General features: G+C 39.3%; 1 protein-coding gene across 9 annotated transcripts in view; it reads right to left on the reverse strand.

Annotated features, from left to right (window-relative positions):
• LOC146501387 (MAM domain-containing glycosylphosphatidylinositol anchor protein 2) overlaps positions 1-17336 on the reverse strand; it is a 221727-nt gene that overhangs the window by 110264 nt on the left and 94127 nt on the right. For all 9 annotated transcript variants that reach the window (XR_014869519.1, XR_014869520.1, XM_085133641.1 and 6 more), the window contains one exon: positions 1584-1780. Coding sequence is in view for 7 of the 9 variants with exons in the window: in XM_085133641.1 (XP_084989767.1) it covers positions 1584-1780 (197 nt within the window). In the remaining 2 variants the exon portion in view is untranslated. The remainder of the gene's footprint in view (positions 1-1583; positions 1781-17336) is intronic.

The following is a 17336-nucleotide window of genomic DNA, read 5'->3' on the forward strand; positions in this document are numbered from 1 at the left end:
CACTGCTAAGAAAGATGGTTTACTTTAGGTGCAGGGCTTATTTATTTATTTTTTTCCCAAAGGCCATTTATATTCGTAATAAAGGCCATTGCGTAATTCATGGAGTGCAATGAAGCTTCACATCTGATGGCAAAAATAATACTTTGCTCTTTCTGTTTATTGCAACTGAAACAAAAAAACGGTCCCATGGTGAGAGAGCAATATACTGTGGGAATTTCTGGAGAATTCCAAGCCTTTTTTTTATTTGTTGGTGTTTTCCAAAGCTGCTTGATTTATAATGAAAATGTTTGTTGGAATTTCTTTCGCCTTCCCATGGTTAAACAACCAGCACACACACACATGAAGGTGCCACAGCTGCGACTTAATTCTGGTCATGAGTGGATCGCTAAATAAATATGAGAGCACGCTGTGAGACAGAGTTTCAGCTAATTTAGCACCTGATAAACAGAGCTTGTGCTTTGCCTTCAGAAGGTTATTAAATGGTTTCAGATCGTCTGTACGGTATCAGCCTATTTGTTCTTTCTTTGTAGTCTCTGGGGGAGGGCACGAGGTGCATGTCTTAATGGCAGGTTGGGCAAAACAGAATTCAAAGACTTTTACCAAAGGTTCACATTCAAACGCTAACAGCATCAGACAACAGTCAGTAAAAAAAGACGGCTGTAGAGTCATGGTTGGAAACTTGAACCCATCTCGATGTGTTATGATGATGGTGGCAATGTCAGACAAATCTACAGACTGGTCTGTGAGCATCTGGCAACCCGAGCAATTATAAGTGGTTGCTGGAGGTTGCGTCAGTTGCTGGGAAAACGATTGCAAAATCCTCAATCATAAAGGCTGACAGACCCGTGACAACCACATGTCGCTATGGAAAAACATGTTCTCCAGCTGGTTAAGAAAAGAGCTTCCTTGCGTTCGCTTTGGTCACGAGGATATTGCTGTGATCATGGTTTTAGTGGAAGCGGTGGACTTGTCGAGCGTTGGTCAAGCAATAAAGTCGTTCTTCGTACAGCAAGTTCTGCTGGAGCTTCGCCTCTTTAAAAATGCAACACCAGAAATGTTGTCTTCAAGGTAAAAGTATCACCTTTTGTAAGAAGGAATCAGCACTAAATCATAACTTTGACTGAGAATGTAAACCCGTCCATTTCAAGTTCATGTCGCACTTTATCAAGTTGTACTATCACTCAGCTAGTAATTAGCAAATATTTGCAGAAAAGCATGAAAATCAACAGACAGCCTGCTAGCAACCAAAGCAGTCACGAGTGACAGCCAGCCCCCTAGCAGCCACGGCTAACTAATCAGAAAACACATTTCCCTAGCAACCAATGGTTCTATCACTTCCAATATGGCGGATAACCCTCGAGCCATGTCCACATGGTGTCACATAGGAAGGCGCAGTGGAAGTCTTTCTTGACATTTGCAAACACTTTGTTGATGAATTTGTTGTCTTGGCTATTACATTTGTTTCGTAATTCCTGGTCATACCATGTCCTTCTTTTATACCTTTAAAATAGATCAACTTTCTCTACATGTACCATTCATTTTAATTTGAGATATTCATTCAAATCACGTTCCTGTCGACTTACCTGTGTGAAAAATGGCTCATAGATCTCCACACCCTTGTCTGAGCCTTGCGTCAGGACCTCTCTCCCACGATGCCAGCTGTAGCGGACGGGCGGGTTGGAGTTAGCCACACAGCGCAGGAATACAGTCCTCTCATAGTAGAACTGTTCCTTAGCTTCTCCTATACTCTGGTGCACTGTCACCACCGGGTCATCAAGGTCTGTGAAAGGATCCCACACACACACAGAGGAGGAAGGCATTAATAAACACTTTCCCATTTTTCACTAAAGAACAAATCTATAGATCAATATGTTACCATATTTCGAAAAAATAAATAAATAAATATATATATATAGCATCATATATGCTTATATTCATTCACTCTCACATTCACACACTATATTATCCAGGATGCTGTAGCAATAACAAATCTGTACCGTAAAACCAATCACAACTATAATCTCTCACGATACGCACTTCTTGATTGTGGTTAGAGGTCCGAGTGAAGGGGTCAGAATTCTCATCGCATTAGGGGGAGCCAGCAATCTGCATGCACTCGGGGGTCAACGTGAGAAAGGAGGTGAGAAGCCCACTACCTGAACTGTTTAAGTCAATAGGATGCCGCCCAAGGGCACATTGACTTCCCAGTCAAATCGAGCTGCTGTGTGCTCCAAGTCGCACTCCATTGTGAGCTTCAAAGACGAGAGAGGATGACAAATACTGTGCACAAAATGATGTTTGATGTCCATCACTTCAAAGAACACTGTTTGGCTGGCCTCTGATCTCATTCAGGCACTGTGTGATTTGACACATCTGTTACTTTACCCATTCCCTGACAGATCTGAAGGAAGTTTTACCCCAATACCAGACAGTTGGTTATTTGAGAAAGTGCCTGTCGTTGATTAAATGGATTCAAAGTTAATCATCTTACCCGGCTATCGCATTAAGCCTTGGCAAATGGTGTTCATCATAGCTGTGGTGTCTTTTAGCATGCTAATACTCGCCTTTTAGATTATGTCCATTTGCACGCTTAACGAACGTGGGGAGCTAGCTGTTTCCCTTTCATCTCCATCCGAGATGCAATCAGTTTATAGCACGAGCAAAAAAAAAAAAAAGAAAAGAAAAAAATGAGGCAATTTAAGGAAAGGATGAGAGACACCCACGCAAGCTATTCTTCATCCTTAAAATTCTAACTGATAACGAGTGACCTATGAGAGGGGGATATGATTGAGGGTGTTGATGGGGGAGTTAGTATATCAGCCAATGTGCAACAAGGTGGATGACTGAGCTGGTGTTTTAATGTGCGAGCAAAAAAGCGAGCAAACTGCTCACGGTAAATACCCAAATATTTAATGATTATAAGCCTCTAGAGAAAAACTACACATGCTTTAGGTATCATTAATGGATAAATTCATTCCTTTTAATTCTGCAGCTTTGGCCCACCCCTGGATTTGCAAAGGATCAGGTCCTAATCAAAGGGGCTGTGGGCCACAGCATCCCTCCTGGACACACCAACCAGAGAATGCTGATTCCTCAGTTTCATTAAAGACATGTTCTGCCCTACAGCCCCTTAATCAAAATCTAGCAGCGGTCAATACTTCATCCAGGATCCATTACAGTGTCTCAGGTAAGAGCAATTACCTTTGGAGGGGTGGGGAGGAAGAAAAAAGCAGGGGAGGGGGGTGACAACGCTCTAGAGGAGACAGAGCAATTGCAGGGCCATTTTAGAGGAGCAGATTGCTCTAAGTAAATACACTGATTCATTATAGAGAGGAGACGAAGAGTATGAATCCTACATCTTATCTCTGACTCTACCCAGCGTCTGCCTCATCCGTTTCCTGCTACAAACAGTCAGTTTACCAACTGCGGCAGGAATGGAGTGATTCATTGACAGCCCTATCTACCTTGGGATACATGTGTCATTGAACATTGGACCTGATAGGAGGATGCCTTTTTTTTTTATACTTAGTGACAACGAAAGTGCCTGTATATGTGTATATTAGGTAAGGAGCAGTTTGAGCTATAAATAGGGCTGAAATGATATGCAGAGAAGGAGTGGATGCTAGGAGCGCAAAGAGATAAATATGGAAATATGGAAATGCACGCAGTGGATTAAAATTTGATGAATTTCAAACAAAATTCCACCTCCACCATCATTTTTTTTTCTCCCCCCGTAAGGATTGTGCATGTGTGTGTGTGTGTGTGCATGTCACTCTTGTGCAATTAGCTTCTGAAGTCACGCTTGACTGATTGTGAAGCTTAAATCCCAGAGCCCACAGGAAAACTGCGGTGTACAAGCAGTCTGCGCCAGAGTTGTTAGGGTTTGTAATTGCAGGTTTATGGGTTCACAGGCCGGTAAATCTGCCCATGTACAGCTAAACGCTCTAGCGTACTAACCGTAGCATCACTCCCGCTCACCTCTATCAGCCATGACAAGTCTCCAAACTCTGGGTTTCTCTGTAATGGGAGGCGGGGGAGGCAGCATGATGCGCAGAAGTGCAAACGTTAGATGCAATGTGCATGCGAGGCAGTGGAAGTCTCACAAGACGAGCATAAAAGGGTACAACGCTCGGTTTATCTTTTTTTTTTTTTTTTTAATCTTCTACACTGAAAAAAAACCTCAAATAAAAGCCGACATGATGATGATATTCCCATTTGACTAGCAGAAATCAGATTTGTACTTTACAGGCCTACCAAAACATTTGTTGGACAAATAGGCACAAGTGAGCGGTTTGGATAAAAGAGAAACTGAAGACTAAAGAAGGCACTTCATTATCACATCAAACCATTGCTGCTTCCCTTTCATGTCCCCCCCCCACCCCCCCACCGCCAAAAAAACGCAGACACCTACATGAAAACACACGTATTGCCCCACTCCACCTACACCAACATGCCACACACACACAGACACAGACACACACTTTTTCAGTGCTGTCTCCTGGGTGCTAATCTAACGTGGGTTTGTCTATTTCTTCTTGGCTTTGATGTCTTTCACCCTCTCCACCTGACTTGCCAAAGTCACCTGAGAAGAGAGAGCCTATCAGGCTTCCGGGCTGTCAGCCATGAGCAACAGAGGGTGGCGATTAATTTCACCTAATCACTGTCCCAGCATGATTACCAGCGGGAGCTGCTGACCTGAATGACATTTGTGAAATGTCTTTCATGAGTGAAAACAGCTCTCTTATGTCACTGACAAGCTCTTTGCTTTTATTTTGTGCCAATGGGCCGTGAGCGAGTGCAAGAGATGGGCGGGAGTGGGGTCGAGGTCAGAAACTAACACAGGGTTTCTTAACCTTTTTGGAGGTACCGAACCCCACCAGTTTCATATGTGCAGTCACTGAACCCCTCTTTAGTGAAAAATAAAATATGATTTTTTTTCAAATTCAAGACATTCATATGTTTTTTTACTGGTGCACAAAATGAGCCGTGCATGTCATGGTGGAGGCTCTGCCGAACCCCTGAGACCGACTCACCGAAACCTCTAGGGTTCGATCGAACCCAGGTTAAGAACCACTGAACTAACAGAAACAAAAGAAAGAGGAAAAAAAAGGTTTGGCTAGAAAGATATAGGATTAATGGACTGTTCCAAGGAGGACTGTTTCCGGGTCTGAATTAATGGCAATCCCCCTTTTTTTTAAAAACAAATTTGGACAAGGAATCCTAAAAAAGTCCCCCAGAAACAAAAAAATCTAAAACAAAAGAAAAAACAATAAAGTTATCCTGACATTTATCTAAGTCATAAACTTGGTCTTTAGTAGAGGCGGGAATCACCATACATCCCACGATACAATATTATTGCAATTTTTTAAAATATTTTGCGATATTCAGATTCTGTACATAAAGGTAAACTTTATCAATATTCATTTTATCTAATATCAAAGTCTCACACTCAGTCTTTCTCTCATTTCAGTTTTATTGTTGACAAACTGAACGGTTTGTATTACAGTCTAGTCCAACTTAACTGAACAACCATCTGGTACAATTATAGCTATTCTGAACTATGCAATTTATGAAAACTATGCAGCCCCTTCAGCAACTGAAGAATTCGAAAGTAAATTAAAACAAAATATAATTTTACATTAAATAAAAAAGTTTTAAACTTAATTAAAATAAAACATGTCTTAAATTAAAATAAGTAAACTGTCATGTTTATTGCTGCCATAAAAAAAGTTAAACACATTTGGACAGTGAAGGAATGTCAGGATTCTTGCTCAGAAAAAGGATCAACATGCTCTGAAATCAGAGCACAAAAACCTTTTTTGTAACAAAATATCGATTTCTGCTGTCCCTGTATCCATACATTATTAGCAAACAAAATATCACCATACTACACAGTATCGATTTTTTCCCCCACCCCTAGTCTTTAGACACTAAGAGTGGTTGCTGAGAATGAGTCTGCCACCTGATTTAATGTCCATCAAGTATTCATATGTCTTTGTTCATGTGCATAGCAAGATTTTTTAATACCCGCGAGGGCCCTTTTTTTTCTTAATGCGTTAGATTAATAACAATAAACTGAAACTATGGGCCCGGAGGATCCTACATGAAATTTCTGTAATTTTCTCAGGCTAATGTGTTACGCTTGGGATAAATATAGCGCACAAAGATCTAAAATTGTTGACAATATGCACTGTTATGTGTAAACACACATCAAATAAGCGAGCCCAAATACACCATGATATAGATGATTTGTAATTACTGTTTGCTGAATGATGCACTTTATTGCATTTCATTTGCGTAGGTCACAAGGTTAATAACCCACTTTAGCGATATATAACATTCATCTCATGCAGAGGCCTCTGATGGAATATGTGAATCCAGCATGTAATTTATTGTCAGAACATTTCCTTTCCCTCCATCTCTCAAACCCTCGGCAATAGTGACCTCTATCTCATGGCTACACTCCACAATAACTACCTCCCGCTAACTGTATCTATTTGGTGTCATCTGTTGCTTCACACTAAAGCGTGATTGTCGAGGCGGATGGATGAGTTTGGCGGGCAGCTGAGGGCATGATGCATCTATTTCTGCAATAAGTCCACTCTGACGACGGCGCCTGTGTAGCAGAGATATCTCAGTAAACTGAATATCATTCTCTGAGACATGAGATATGAGCGTGAGCAGCTTCATGTGCTGCTCTGCTCTCAGTGCTGTCGGGGGGATAAAAGGGAGGGAGAGGAGAGAATCCACTGAGAAACTCGTTCAGACGCGACAGTGTGGCGCACACGTTTCTGTGCCGAGAAACAAAGAGACAGTGAGTGGACACGCTGCAAAATGAGAGTCAGTCAGAAGCGTAATACCCACATGGCTAGATTTCCAGTGATGTTAAATATCTAAAGATTGTTGTGACAGTTTATGGCTTCTTATATGTATACTTTATTAGCTGCAGTGCACAGTGATAAGATGAGGCTGCGTAGGTTCCTTTTTTATTTGGCTAAACATTGGCCAATGTTCCCTCAACATATTCAGCAGACCATTGTGCAAGTTGCATTTAAAGAGGGCAGAGGTATTTCTGGTTCCAGTTTATTCAATTTCCTTTTTTCACATGGCAGGTATAATTTGTACTTTCTCAGTTCTGCAGCAGTATGCATTCAATGACAGTCCTTGAGCCCACATAATGATTTCCACCACAGAATGAGCTGGTTATTAATCTTTTAATGAAGGTCTCCCTGAGGGCAGGTCACGGTCATCAGTACTGGTTGTTGGCCTTGCTTGTTGTGTACAAAGACATCTCATCATATTATGTACTGTAGATTATGAAATCCATAAATGCATTAGAAGCAGAGTTAAACTTTCTGGCACAACTTTACCTACTTTTCAGGTAGGTAAAGAAAATAAAATCATAACGAGTTAAAGCTGCAACATTTGTAGTAGGGCTGGGTATCGTCACTGATTTCTAGAATCGGTTCAATTCCGATTCACAAGGTCCAGAATCGATTCGATCCACGATTCGATTTAATTGGATTCGATTCACTTCGATTTGAATCTGGGAAATTTTGACAGTCAGAAATATTATAATTCAGATCAGTACATTTACATATTTTTGTATCTATAAAAAGGAAGCTGACACACGCAAGACTTTATCAAAGGTGTGAGCGTCACAGCAGAGGCCTTTGTGTCAAAGTAGCTGAAGATAAAACACAGAAAAACATGAAGGTGGTTTTCCTGGCCTGGATTTTATAAAAATATTCTGCAGTACATCAAAAACGAAAGAAAACCATTAATCAACACATGAACATTACCTCTGAAGTTACAACGGTTTTATTAGAGACACGGCTAAGCGTTTTGCATTTTGCATAATTTTAAAAAGTTTAAATTTGTTCAGCATTGAACGGCAGAAATTAGGTTTTATTTTCGGAAGTATATAAAACGAGAAAAAAAAAAAGTCGGCCGACAGCGCTGTAAATAACGGTAGACTTGTGTGTAACAAGCAAGCGAATAATGCAGAAAACAGTACGGGGGGGGGGGGGGGAGAGAGAGAGAGAGAGAGAGAGAGAGAGCTGTGCATCGTGGTCGAAGCAAAACAATAAAAGTCAGAGTGAATTCATGACGATGTTTATGTGAAGCCTAGTTTGGATCTTCTTTTGCTGCTGGTTTGGTCAATATTGTTTGGAGAGACATCAAAATAACAGCTTTAGAATCAGCGCATAAAGGGCGTGAACACAAAGCGCGGACCTGCCGACAGATCAGAATCAGCGAGCTGTCGGCTTTCAGCCCCGACCGTGAGAAAGGCGACATCTAACTGATTCTGAGCCGCGGGTCGCGCTGTGTGTTTACGTCTTTGTGCAGAAGCCGTGTTCCTGCTCTCATTTATTGTCTTAGCTGTTTGGTGGTTGTTGAAATTTTGTGAGATTTCACCAGAGATTCTGGCATTTCAGGCAAAATAAATTTATATTAAAAAATCGATTCAGGGTTTTAATGAATCAAGCCAGAATCGATTTTAATCGATAAATCGATTATAAAAACCCACCCCTAATTTGTAGCAAACAGAACAACTTTACCGACTGACTGATGGGTTTTGGCTTCATCATTTGTCCAAATAGTTATTCTGAACTAGTTGCCCACACAGTCTTTCTCAAACAGATGAACCGCTACCATATTTCTTTCATAAGTCTTTCTGACTTGCTGTGTTACTTATTAATGCTTCAACAGGTGTTTTGGTTATTCTTACACAACCCTTGCTCCTTTAGCAACTATCTGAAATGTGATGCGAGCATTAAAATTTAAAAAAAGAATACATGTTTTAAAAAAATGAATTCCTCACTTTCAGAATTGTCTATTGTGTCTTTGTAGAAATGAATCTACATCAAATCTGTAAAATTCCTGTTAATCTAAACTGCTGCTGACAGCTAAATTCCTGCTAATAGCCAAACTTTAGCCCTGTGAATGTATTGTTAAAACTCACCCTTATTACACACAATAGTGGCAAAGATGTAATATTATTTCAACTTGTAAAGCTGTAGAGCAAACTAAAAGAGGTAAAAGTAAATATATACATTAAAGATTTACTATTCTGGTGAGTTCTTTGTGGGGGCATTTTCATCAACTAATGACATGCAAACTCTGCCTTTTGTGCTCTCCGCAGTAAACCAGTGATTCTCCAAAAATGTGAGGGAAAAAATGATGCTCTGACTTTGTCCATTGTGCAGAAAAACGATAGGATAATCTACAAAATACTTTATCTCATTAAGGCATGAAGGCTTCCTCCTGTTTAGCTTGAGATTTGTTTGGGCAGCATAAAATTGTGAGACAAGTGGTTGTTGTCATCGACTGTGTTATAGAAATAGACTAGCTTTTTCCTGTTTTTAGTCTTACTGATAAACAGGCTGTAACGTTAACTTCATGTTCACTTTATAGAGCAAGAACAATAACAATCTTATCACCGAGTATCTTCAGCATGAAAGCATACAGGTGCATTTCCCCAAAAAGCCACAAAGTATTGATGCAGAGGATTAATAACAGTGCAAATATGTCACACACACAACTATGGGTGCTAATTAAAATTTCAGGGTTTTTTTCATTTAAAAAGCATTGACACAGTCAAACCTTTGACTACTATTGTGACATCCATTTAAAGAATCTTTAATAATTTTTTTTATCTTTATCTTTATCTTTTCTTTTTTAGCTTTACTGGCTTTGACTTTAATAAAAAAAAGTCAAAGCCGGTAAAGCCAGACAGTATTAGCAAATTTATACTGACTGCCCATTAAATTCCGCACTGATTTTAAAACCTTACTAATGACTTTTAAAGTATTAAATAGGCTTAAATAGGCTTGCTGCCAATTATACGAAGAACTTGTTAGTCTCCTATGTGTCTGGGCACTTACTTACATCTGGGCTGCTGGTTATTCTATTCAAAGATCAGCAGGCCTTTATCATTAGAGCTCTCAAACTGTGAACAGTCTAGCCAGTCAAGTCACAATGTCGACTTCTTTATTGTCTTTTTAGTTTCTTTTAAAAACGTTTTTATAGCTTTCACAACCGTCTGACAGATGGCAATGTTGGTTTTAATTTTCTCTACATTCTTACTATTTATCTTTTTTTCTTTTATCCAGGTCTCAGACTTTTTAAAACACTTTTTTTCTGTGAACCTCTTTGTAACTTTAAGAAGGTGCTTTATAAAAAATAATAATTATCAATACTTATAAATAAATAGCAGATTTTGTTGTGATTCCATCTAAAGAACAGTAATAAATATCTAAAACTCATTTGTAATAAAAACACTTCATTAGGTTCATTAGGTCAGATAGCTTTATGTCTGCTATTTTACGGCACTATGGGACTATAGGAATATTTGAAATGAAATATAATCAGTAGGTCAGTTATTGGTGGTCACAACAGCTGTTTTATTAAACTGTGAAGGGGCACATCTTTGACATTGGGGGGGTTTATAGCTGCTTCACTGCTGTCTCTGCCAGGAACATTAACCCAGCTAGACATGCAGGGTTAAGGCTTATAAAGGGCAACACACCACCCTTGCCATGGCACTTCTTTGGCATGCCTCTGTGGCACTGACTAACAAGCATTGAATTATTCATTAAGTATTTCAACATCTCTGCGTTTATTTGAAATTAAATTTGTACTAGGGGACGGGGAGGAAGTGGCTTTCCTCTCACTTTCTCTATGAAATGTCCCTTACTGGCTACCATTCTGCCTTAGGCTACATATGCGCTCAGTCGTTTTCTCTCTATCTTGAGTCATCATAGAATATACATTAGGTATCAAAGTAATGGTCTTTCAGGCCACAGTCATTGGGTCTGGTTAAGTATAATTACTGCCAATTAAAGTAGCAGTGCAGCCTAAGTGAATATAGATATATGGATTTTGATAATGTAGCATGATGGTGAAAAAAAATCTATTTTTATTTTCTATAAGAGCTTATTTATAAACGCTGCATAGCTCGAAGTCAAAGCTCTGAAAACAGATTATGGTTAAGTTTACAGAGAAGATGCAGTTTTCCTCCAGCAAGAAAAAAGCCATCGTTCATTTTAACTGTTCTATTTAAACTGTTGCTTGAAGAGAGAATCTAAAGAACGCTACGACTCGATGTCCCTTAGAGACAATGCTTTTCCAATTATGCTGTGCTGTGCTGTCATGTCTGTAGGTGTAAGACCAGCGCCTGTTTGTTCTATGTACTCGTGGACATTGCATGTGATAAATGGAGGGGCATACGTCAGCAGCCTGACTGAAAGAGCTGCAACCCCTCACTTCCTCCCGGTGATGGAAATGGGGAAATAATGAGGCCTATTTCTGCTCTGTGTGAGCAGTGTTTGTGTTTGTATGTGTGTTGGGGGGGGTAAGGAGTAATGAATCTCCTCTTCATCCTCTCCCTTAGACACTGGCATCTGCCTCAGCCCATCTCCTCTCTAATTCATCTCCCAAGGAAAACAAGCAGGCCACAGACCACTGATCTAAACAACAACACCTAGAAAGCCACCATTAGAATTGGAGGCAAAGCATCAGTGACATGATGGAGTTCTTTTCTGGTTTGAGCCTAATGACCTTCTCCTATGTTCGGTTTGGACACCCAAGGAAGGTACATCTTTTGTGAACGATGATTTGAAAGCATGTTCTCTAAATAAAAAAAAGTAGAGCGTGGTAGCAGTAGTTGGACAGCAACAAAGAAGTTGAAAAAATAAAAAGCTTATTCAAGTAAAGCAGTAAATGCCGCTTTTAAGACATGTTGTAGGCGATATGTGTGTATTTGTTAGGGAAGAAAAATGACCATTTCAGACAAATGAAAGAGCACTGAATAAAGCAAAATAAATCAATGTAACCTCTTTTTGCGAGCCCAAGCAGAACATTATTACTATTAGGATTTGTTGTATATTGGATATATATTGATCCAACACTAGGGAAACATGATATTCCAGCTTCATCACATGCTAAAAAACAGAGATGTTCCTATTTATGTATTTCATTTTGGATTTTTACATCAAATATCATGATACATGGATATATCTGAATAGGTATTATTCTTAGAAACTATTGGTTGGGCTAACTGAGATATTTCAACTGACCTTTAGTTTGTTTGTTGGAATAAATCACTCAGTTATTAACTATCTAAGTCACAGCACTGATAATGACCACTTACCAGATGGTAGGAGTATCAAATCCAAAAGCATTCAGAAATGAACATCTCGTGAAGTCAAACATTTCAGATTGATCTTTTACTGCCTTAATGACAAATAACAACGTCCATCCCTGCAGACAACATTACGTTATTCACAGGATGAATAAAAAAAGAGTTCTATTGACTCAAAAAATGAATCCAAGGTAACATAATTATCATGTTGATTTTTTAACTTTATATTTAGGTCTTTTAACAGTTTTGTTTTTTAATGTTTCCATAAACGATGGTTGTAAGATAAACAGCTAGCTGTCATCTGTTGCCTTCTCCTCACCCAGAGAGATGTTAAAAAACAAAAAGCAGATCAGAATGAAATTCTACAAGGGATAATCACATTAGCATACACAACACAAACACACTGCAGTATGTTTTAAGCTCCTGATGGCGAGAAAAACAAAGCCAAGAGATGAGGTTGACTTCACTACTCTGATTAAAGGCCCCTCCCTAGAGCGAGTCCTTGAAAGAGTAATGGGCAGTCATGAACTGGCTTTACCTCCATTAACCAAACCAGCAAACATTTACATAATGTACACATAATGTGTTGATTCATTCTGTCCCGATTCAAACAAGGCTCAGATAACTCACTGCAGCTGTATCGTGCTATTCATCACACCGGGTCATTTACATCCAGAAGCACTTTAAAGGCACTGCACATACATCTTGATGTACATACATTATGGGATCTTTTCAGAAAACTATACAGGTACATATGTATCCACATCACCTCATATCATAGGCTCATAGATCATGCCACATAGAAGGTCTAATCATCAGCCATTTCTCGTGCATAACTTTACTTTTAGTTTCAAAGGGATGATGGAAATTCAATTTAGGGGTTTATTACCACTGTCATGTCAGACACTGGACATGGACTCGGTATGTTCAAAATTGAATATAACTGACTATATTTTGTGTATAGTTTGTATAATTTGTGTATTGTGTCTGTTTTGTGTATGTCTGTATCTCCAAGAACAAAAAAAATAAATAAAAATTCAGGGTCATGCCATATAATAAGCACAATCCACAGAGAGGGTGATGCCATAGACTTTTTTTATGGATTAATGAATAATATTGAAGCTGGCTCCTGTAAATCTGCACCGTGAAGTAAGTACTGATTTTAGATGATGTGCCTCTACTAATTATTATTCATCACCACAAATATGCTGATTGTTTTTAACTGACTGTATCTTTTCTTATAAATTTTAAATTTTGGAAACAATAAAAATAGTCCCTATCTAATGATGACTTATCTTAACTACAATATCTTAAATTCCTACAGCATTTTCCTATGTTTCCATATATTTTAAACATTGCAGCGTTTGCATACTGTTTAGCAACATATCCAATAAGCTTGAAAGCAGGAAGCAGGAACAGGTACTATGTAAACCACATGCAGTGTTGGGAAGGTTACTGTTAAAATGTATTCCATTACAGAATACATGCCCCAAAATGTATTCTGTAATGTATTCCGTTACGTTACTCAATGACAGTAACGTATTCTGAATACTTTGGATTACTTAATATATTATCATGCTGTTTACAACTACATGAATGTACTATTGCTGTGATTTATTACTGTTACTGAAGGTCCGCGGCTCCTAACCATAGTAAAGGGACCTCTGACTAATACGGTGGGTTCCGTGTCGGGCTCGTAGCCGAAAACTAGCTTTACTTTGTTGTCTGGGTCAACTTTGCTAGCGAGAGACAGAGAGAGGCGTTGAAAGGCTGCTCCAACGGAACTTATTGTTTTTGGAGGAAAACACGAACACGGTGTACAGTCGAGTCTTAATAGCTTACTTACAACTGGGCTCGTCAGGCACTCTTCTTGGCTGCAGTGGTTATTATTATATTTACATGCTTCCAGCTCCCGTTTTTGCTCGATGACAGCTCTACTTTTCCTTTTTCTCCCTCCCTCGCTCACAGACACATAACGGGTATGGCAGTCCATTCTCCCTGCAGCACGGACTACACTGCCTATGATGCTACATTCTTTAGAGCTATACCTGTAGCATTCTGCCTATTAGCTTAGCACAACAACAACAAAAAGGCCTCTCTCACCCAGGAAACACGCAGAGAGAGAGCGTCACCCTGTAACCATGGCAACCGGAACGCTGCCGCCTGGAACAACAGAACGTAGCTGTCAAACAAAACCCAAACAGTCCTGACCCGCCACAATATGAAACAGGGAAGTACCGCCGTGTAATCCATTTATTTCAACAAAGTAACTGTATTCTAAATACCACCTTTTTAAACGGTAACTGTAACGGAATACAGTTACTCATATTTTGTATTTTAAATATGTAACGGCGGTACATGTATTCCGTTACTCCCCAACACTGACCACATGTAACAGGTACATATGGTATACAAAGGATATGCTATAGGTTCTATGACTCTATGACTATCTGTGTGACAGATGAGCTATCCATAATAGCCATTTGCTATCCTTTACTCATCCTGTCTCAATAATGGAGACAATTAATAATCATGAACAACCACAAAACTTATTGGTGCCATGTGTGTCAAGCAACCCTCCCACTTTTGGCTGATATTGATATTAATTAATACAACAACAACAAAAACAACAAAACTCGGAGGAAAGATACATGCAAATGGCTGTAAGCGACCACACAACTCTGTGTTTTAGCACTTGGATTACTATCGGAGGCAGGAAAAGCTTCATTAATCTAACCAGTTATATACTTAATTGCATTTTATGCTGTCTTTGTGGACACTTTGTTTTTTAATAGATTTGGAACTTGGGGAACGAAGCTGTTTGAGGACATCCTGAAAAGCTATTTGCCCCTTACATCTATCTATTTATCTATCTATGTGCACATTGGTTAAACACAGTGTTTCATTCCCCTGTCTTTATAGATCATTTTCTTGTAAACACCCCGACTTTCTGTTTGATACTTGCACGCATGGTTAGAAACATTCAAAAGTCAGCCAGAGATGCTTTCACCCATTTCCTGGATGTTCTCCAGAGATGATAAAAAGCATATGTAGATCATTTGTTTTTATCAGTAAACAGTCAATGTAATGTTTTAATGTAATGAGAAGAGGGTCCAACACTTAACAATTGTCAGTTCTTTCAATCTGGGTTATAACTCAACCTATTGAACCTGCCTCCAGAACCTACTGCATCCAGCTGAACCCATTAATCCATAGGCTCCCCTGAGGATCACCATCCCACACACTTCCCTCTGCCCATACCCAAATAAATTACCTAGTCACTTTAGAGGAGCCTCTCCTGAGTATATAAATGCAAGCAGAGAGGGCAAACATGGGTAATGAAAGGATATAGGAGTTAATAGGAAGTGCATAAGCATCACTCAAAACTCAGGTTTTATCACCATAGTCTGTTTTTCTGAGTTAACTTTTTCTCCAGAATGCCTTTTCATGCTCTTGCTCTACACATTTACACCTTTCAGCAAGGCAGCCTGAATAAGACACCCAATAAAATAGCACATGCCAGTTTTACTGACCAAACTGGATAAAGAAAAGCCAGCACGTCCACAAAACAAACACCATCAGCTGCTGTTTGGTCTCTGAGCTCCTTCATGAACTCCATCGAGGAAAAGCAAACATCAAGCAGACACATTTCACCAAGTGAGCCCACCCTGCATGCTGTTGCTGCAAAGTGTTGCACAGCTGAGGAGGCCTATGCCAAGACAAGTTAAGCCTTTGACATGTTTGTGAGTCAGGACCTCACTGGTGAAGAGTGTGTTCATGCATAAGTGTGTGCTTGAACCCAATAGGAAGCATCAATTTTTGTTTCCTCTCACACATGAGACCATGTCACACAAAGACATGGGTGCATACATTAGCGCTTCTCACATGTCGAAAATTATTCAAGCTCAGTATTAACACCAAGTCCATGGCGACAAACACACACACACACGCAAACACACACACAGTGTCCTTATTAAAATTCGTTGGCTTCTGCACCAGCGCTGTGGAGTGAGGGCTGCATAAGTCCTTCCAAAGATAACACAGAGAAAGCAGGCTATTGTCTCTGTCTAATCCTTTTGAATGAATACTGGGAAAAGTGAAGCTGCAAGTGGACGTTTCAGTGCAATGACATCTACAGCCCAGTGTTTGCACAGAAAACAGGTGTTGTCTGACAACATCAAAATCATTTGCACAACATACTTCGGCAGTGCAAAATACTTCTTTCTTGTAAACTCTGGAATTCTTTTCCTTCTCTGTATTGCATTTTTATATGCTCAATTTATTCAACGCTTGTTTAAAATTGTTTAGAGCAATACATTTTGCCAGGGCAAGCAAGGCTAGCAGTGCTTGCTCAGTGAAATTTAAAAACATGTGTTAATTAAAACATAAAAAATTTAGCATTCTCTCTCCGTAAAGCTCTCCGTGCATTTTGTTGCATGTTTGCATCCTTTCTGTAAATTACTGCTATCTCGTGGCCACATTCGGCTATTGTCTCTAGAAGCTGCCTTGGCCAAAATTAGCATGTTAGCAACAGAAACAGAGTGCAGCAAGACATAGAAGGCTGTCAGTTTATATAAAAGAATAAAAGACCAGCATCACAAAATCAGGAAATGGTATATTTCAGGAAAAGCTGACCTAGATGGAGGAGATCTAAAGACTAGTCATTTGTTTTACATTTGATCATCTGTTGGATTCATTTTAAATGACTGTGAGGTAAATCTGACAATGATTATTTTCTGATTTGCATATTAATAATTTTCAGAATTATATTACTTTTTATTCCAGATATAACCAATGTATCAACTGCTCCACAGTGATCAAAGTGAGACCAAAGTGATGCCTTCGGATAACCTGATTTAGCCAAGACTAGACCTAAATTATGTAACAGGCACAAGCAAGCTGCAAATCTTCACATTGGAAGACATAGCATGTAGGCAAGGGAAAATATATTTTGTATTGTGAGCTTTCTGGCTTCTGTGCCCTGATTTCTATTGACCAATCACATTTGAATAGACTTTGGTAGCATGTAAATAAACACTGCAAAAGGATTGCAATTGCCTAAACCATACTGTCTGATGCTGAGATACATTTTTCTTTTCTTTTTGTAATACACATTTGTAAACAATTATTGCTGGAAAAACACTGAAATTTTGGCCTTGATATCAGTTATTAAACCAGAAAACCTAAACAA

Source organism: Neolamprologus multifasciatus, chromosome 15 (genome assembly GCF_963576455.1).
Source record: "Neolamprologus multifasciatus chromosome 15, fNeoMul1.2, whole genome shotgun sequence".
NCBI lineage: Eukaryota > Metazoa > Chordata > Actinopteri > Cichliformes > Cichlidae > Neolamprologus > Neolamprologus multifasciatus.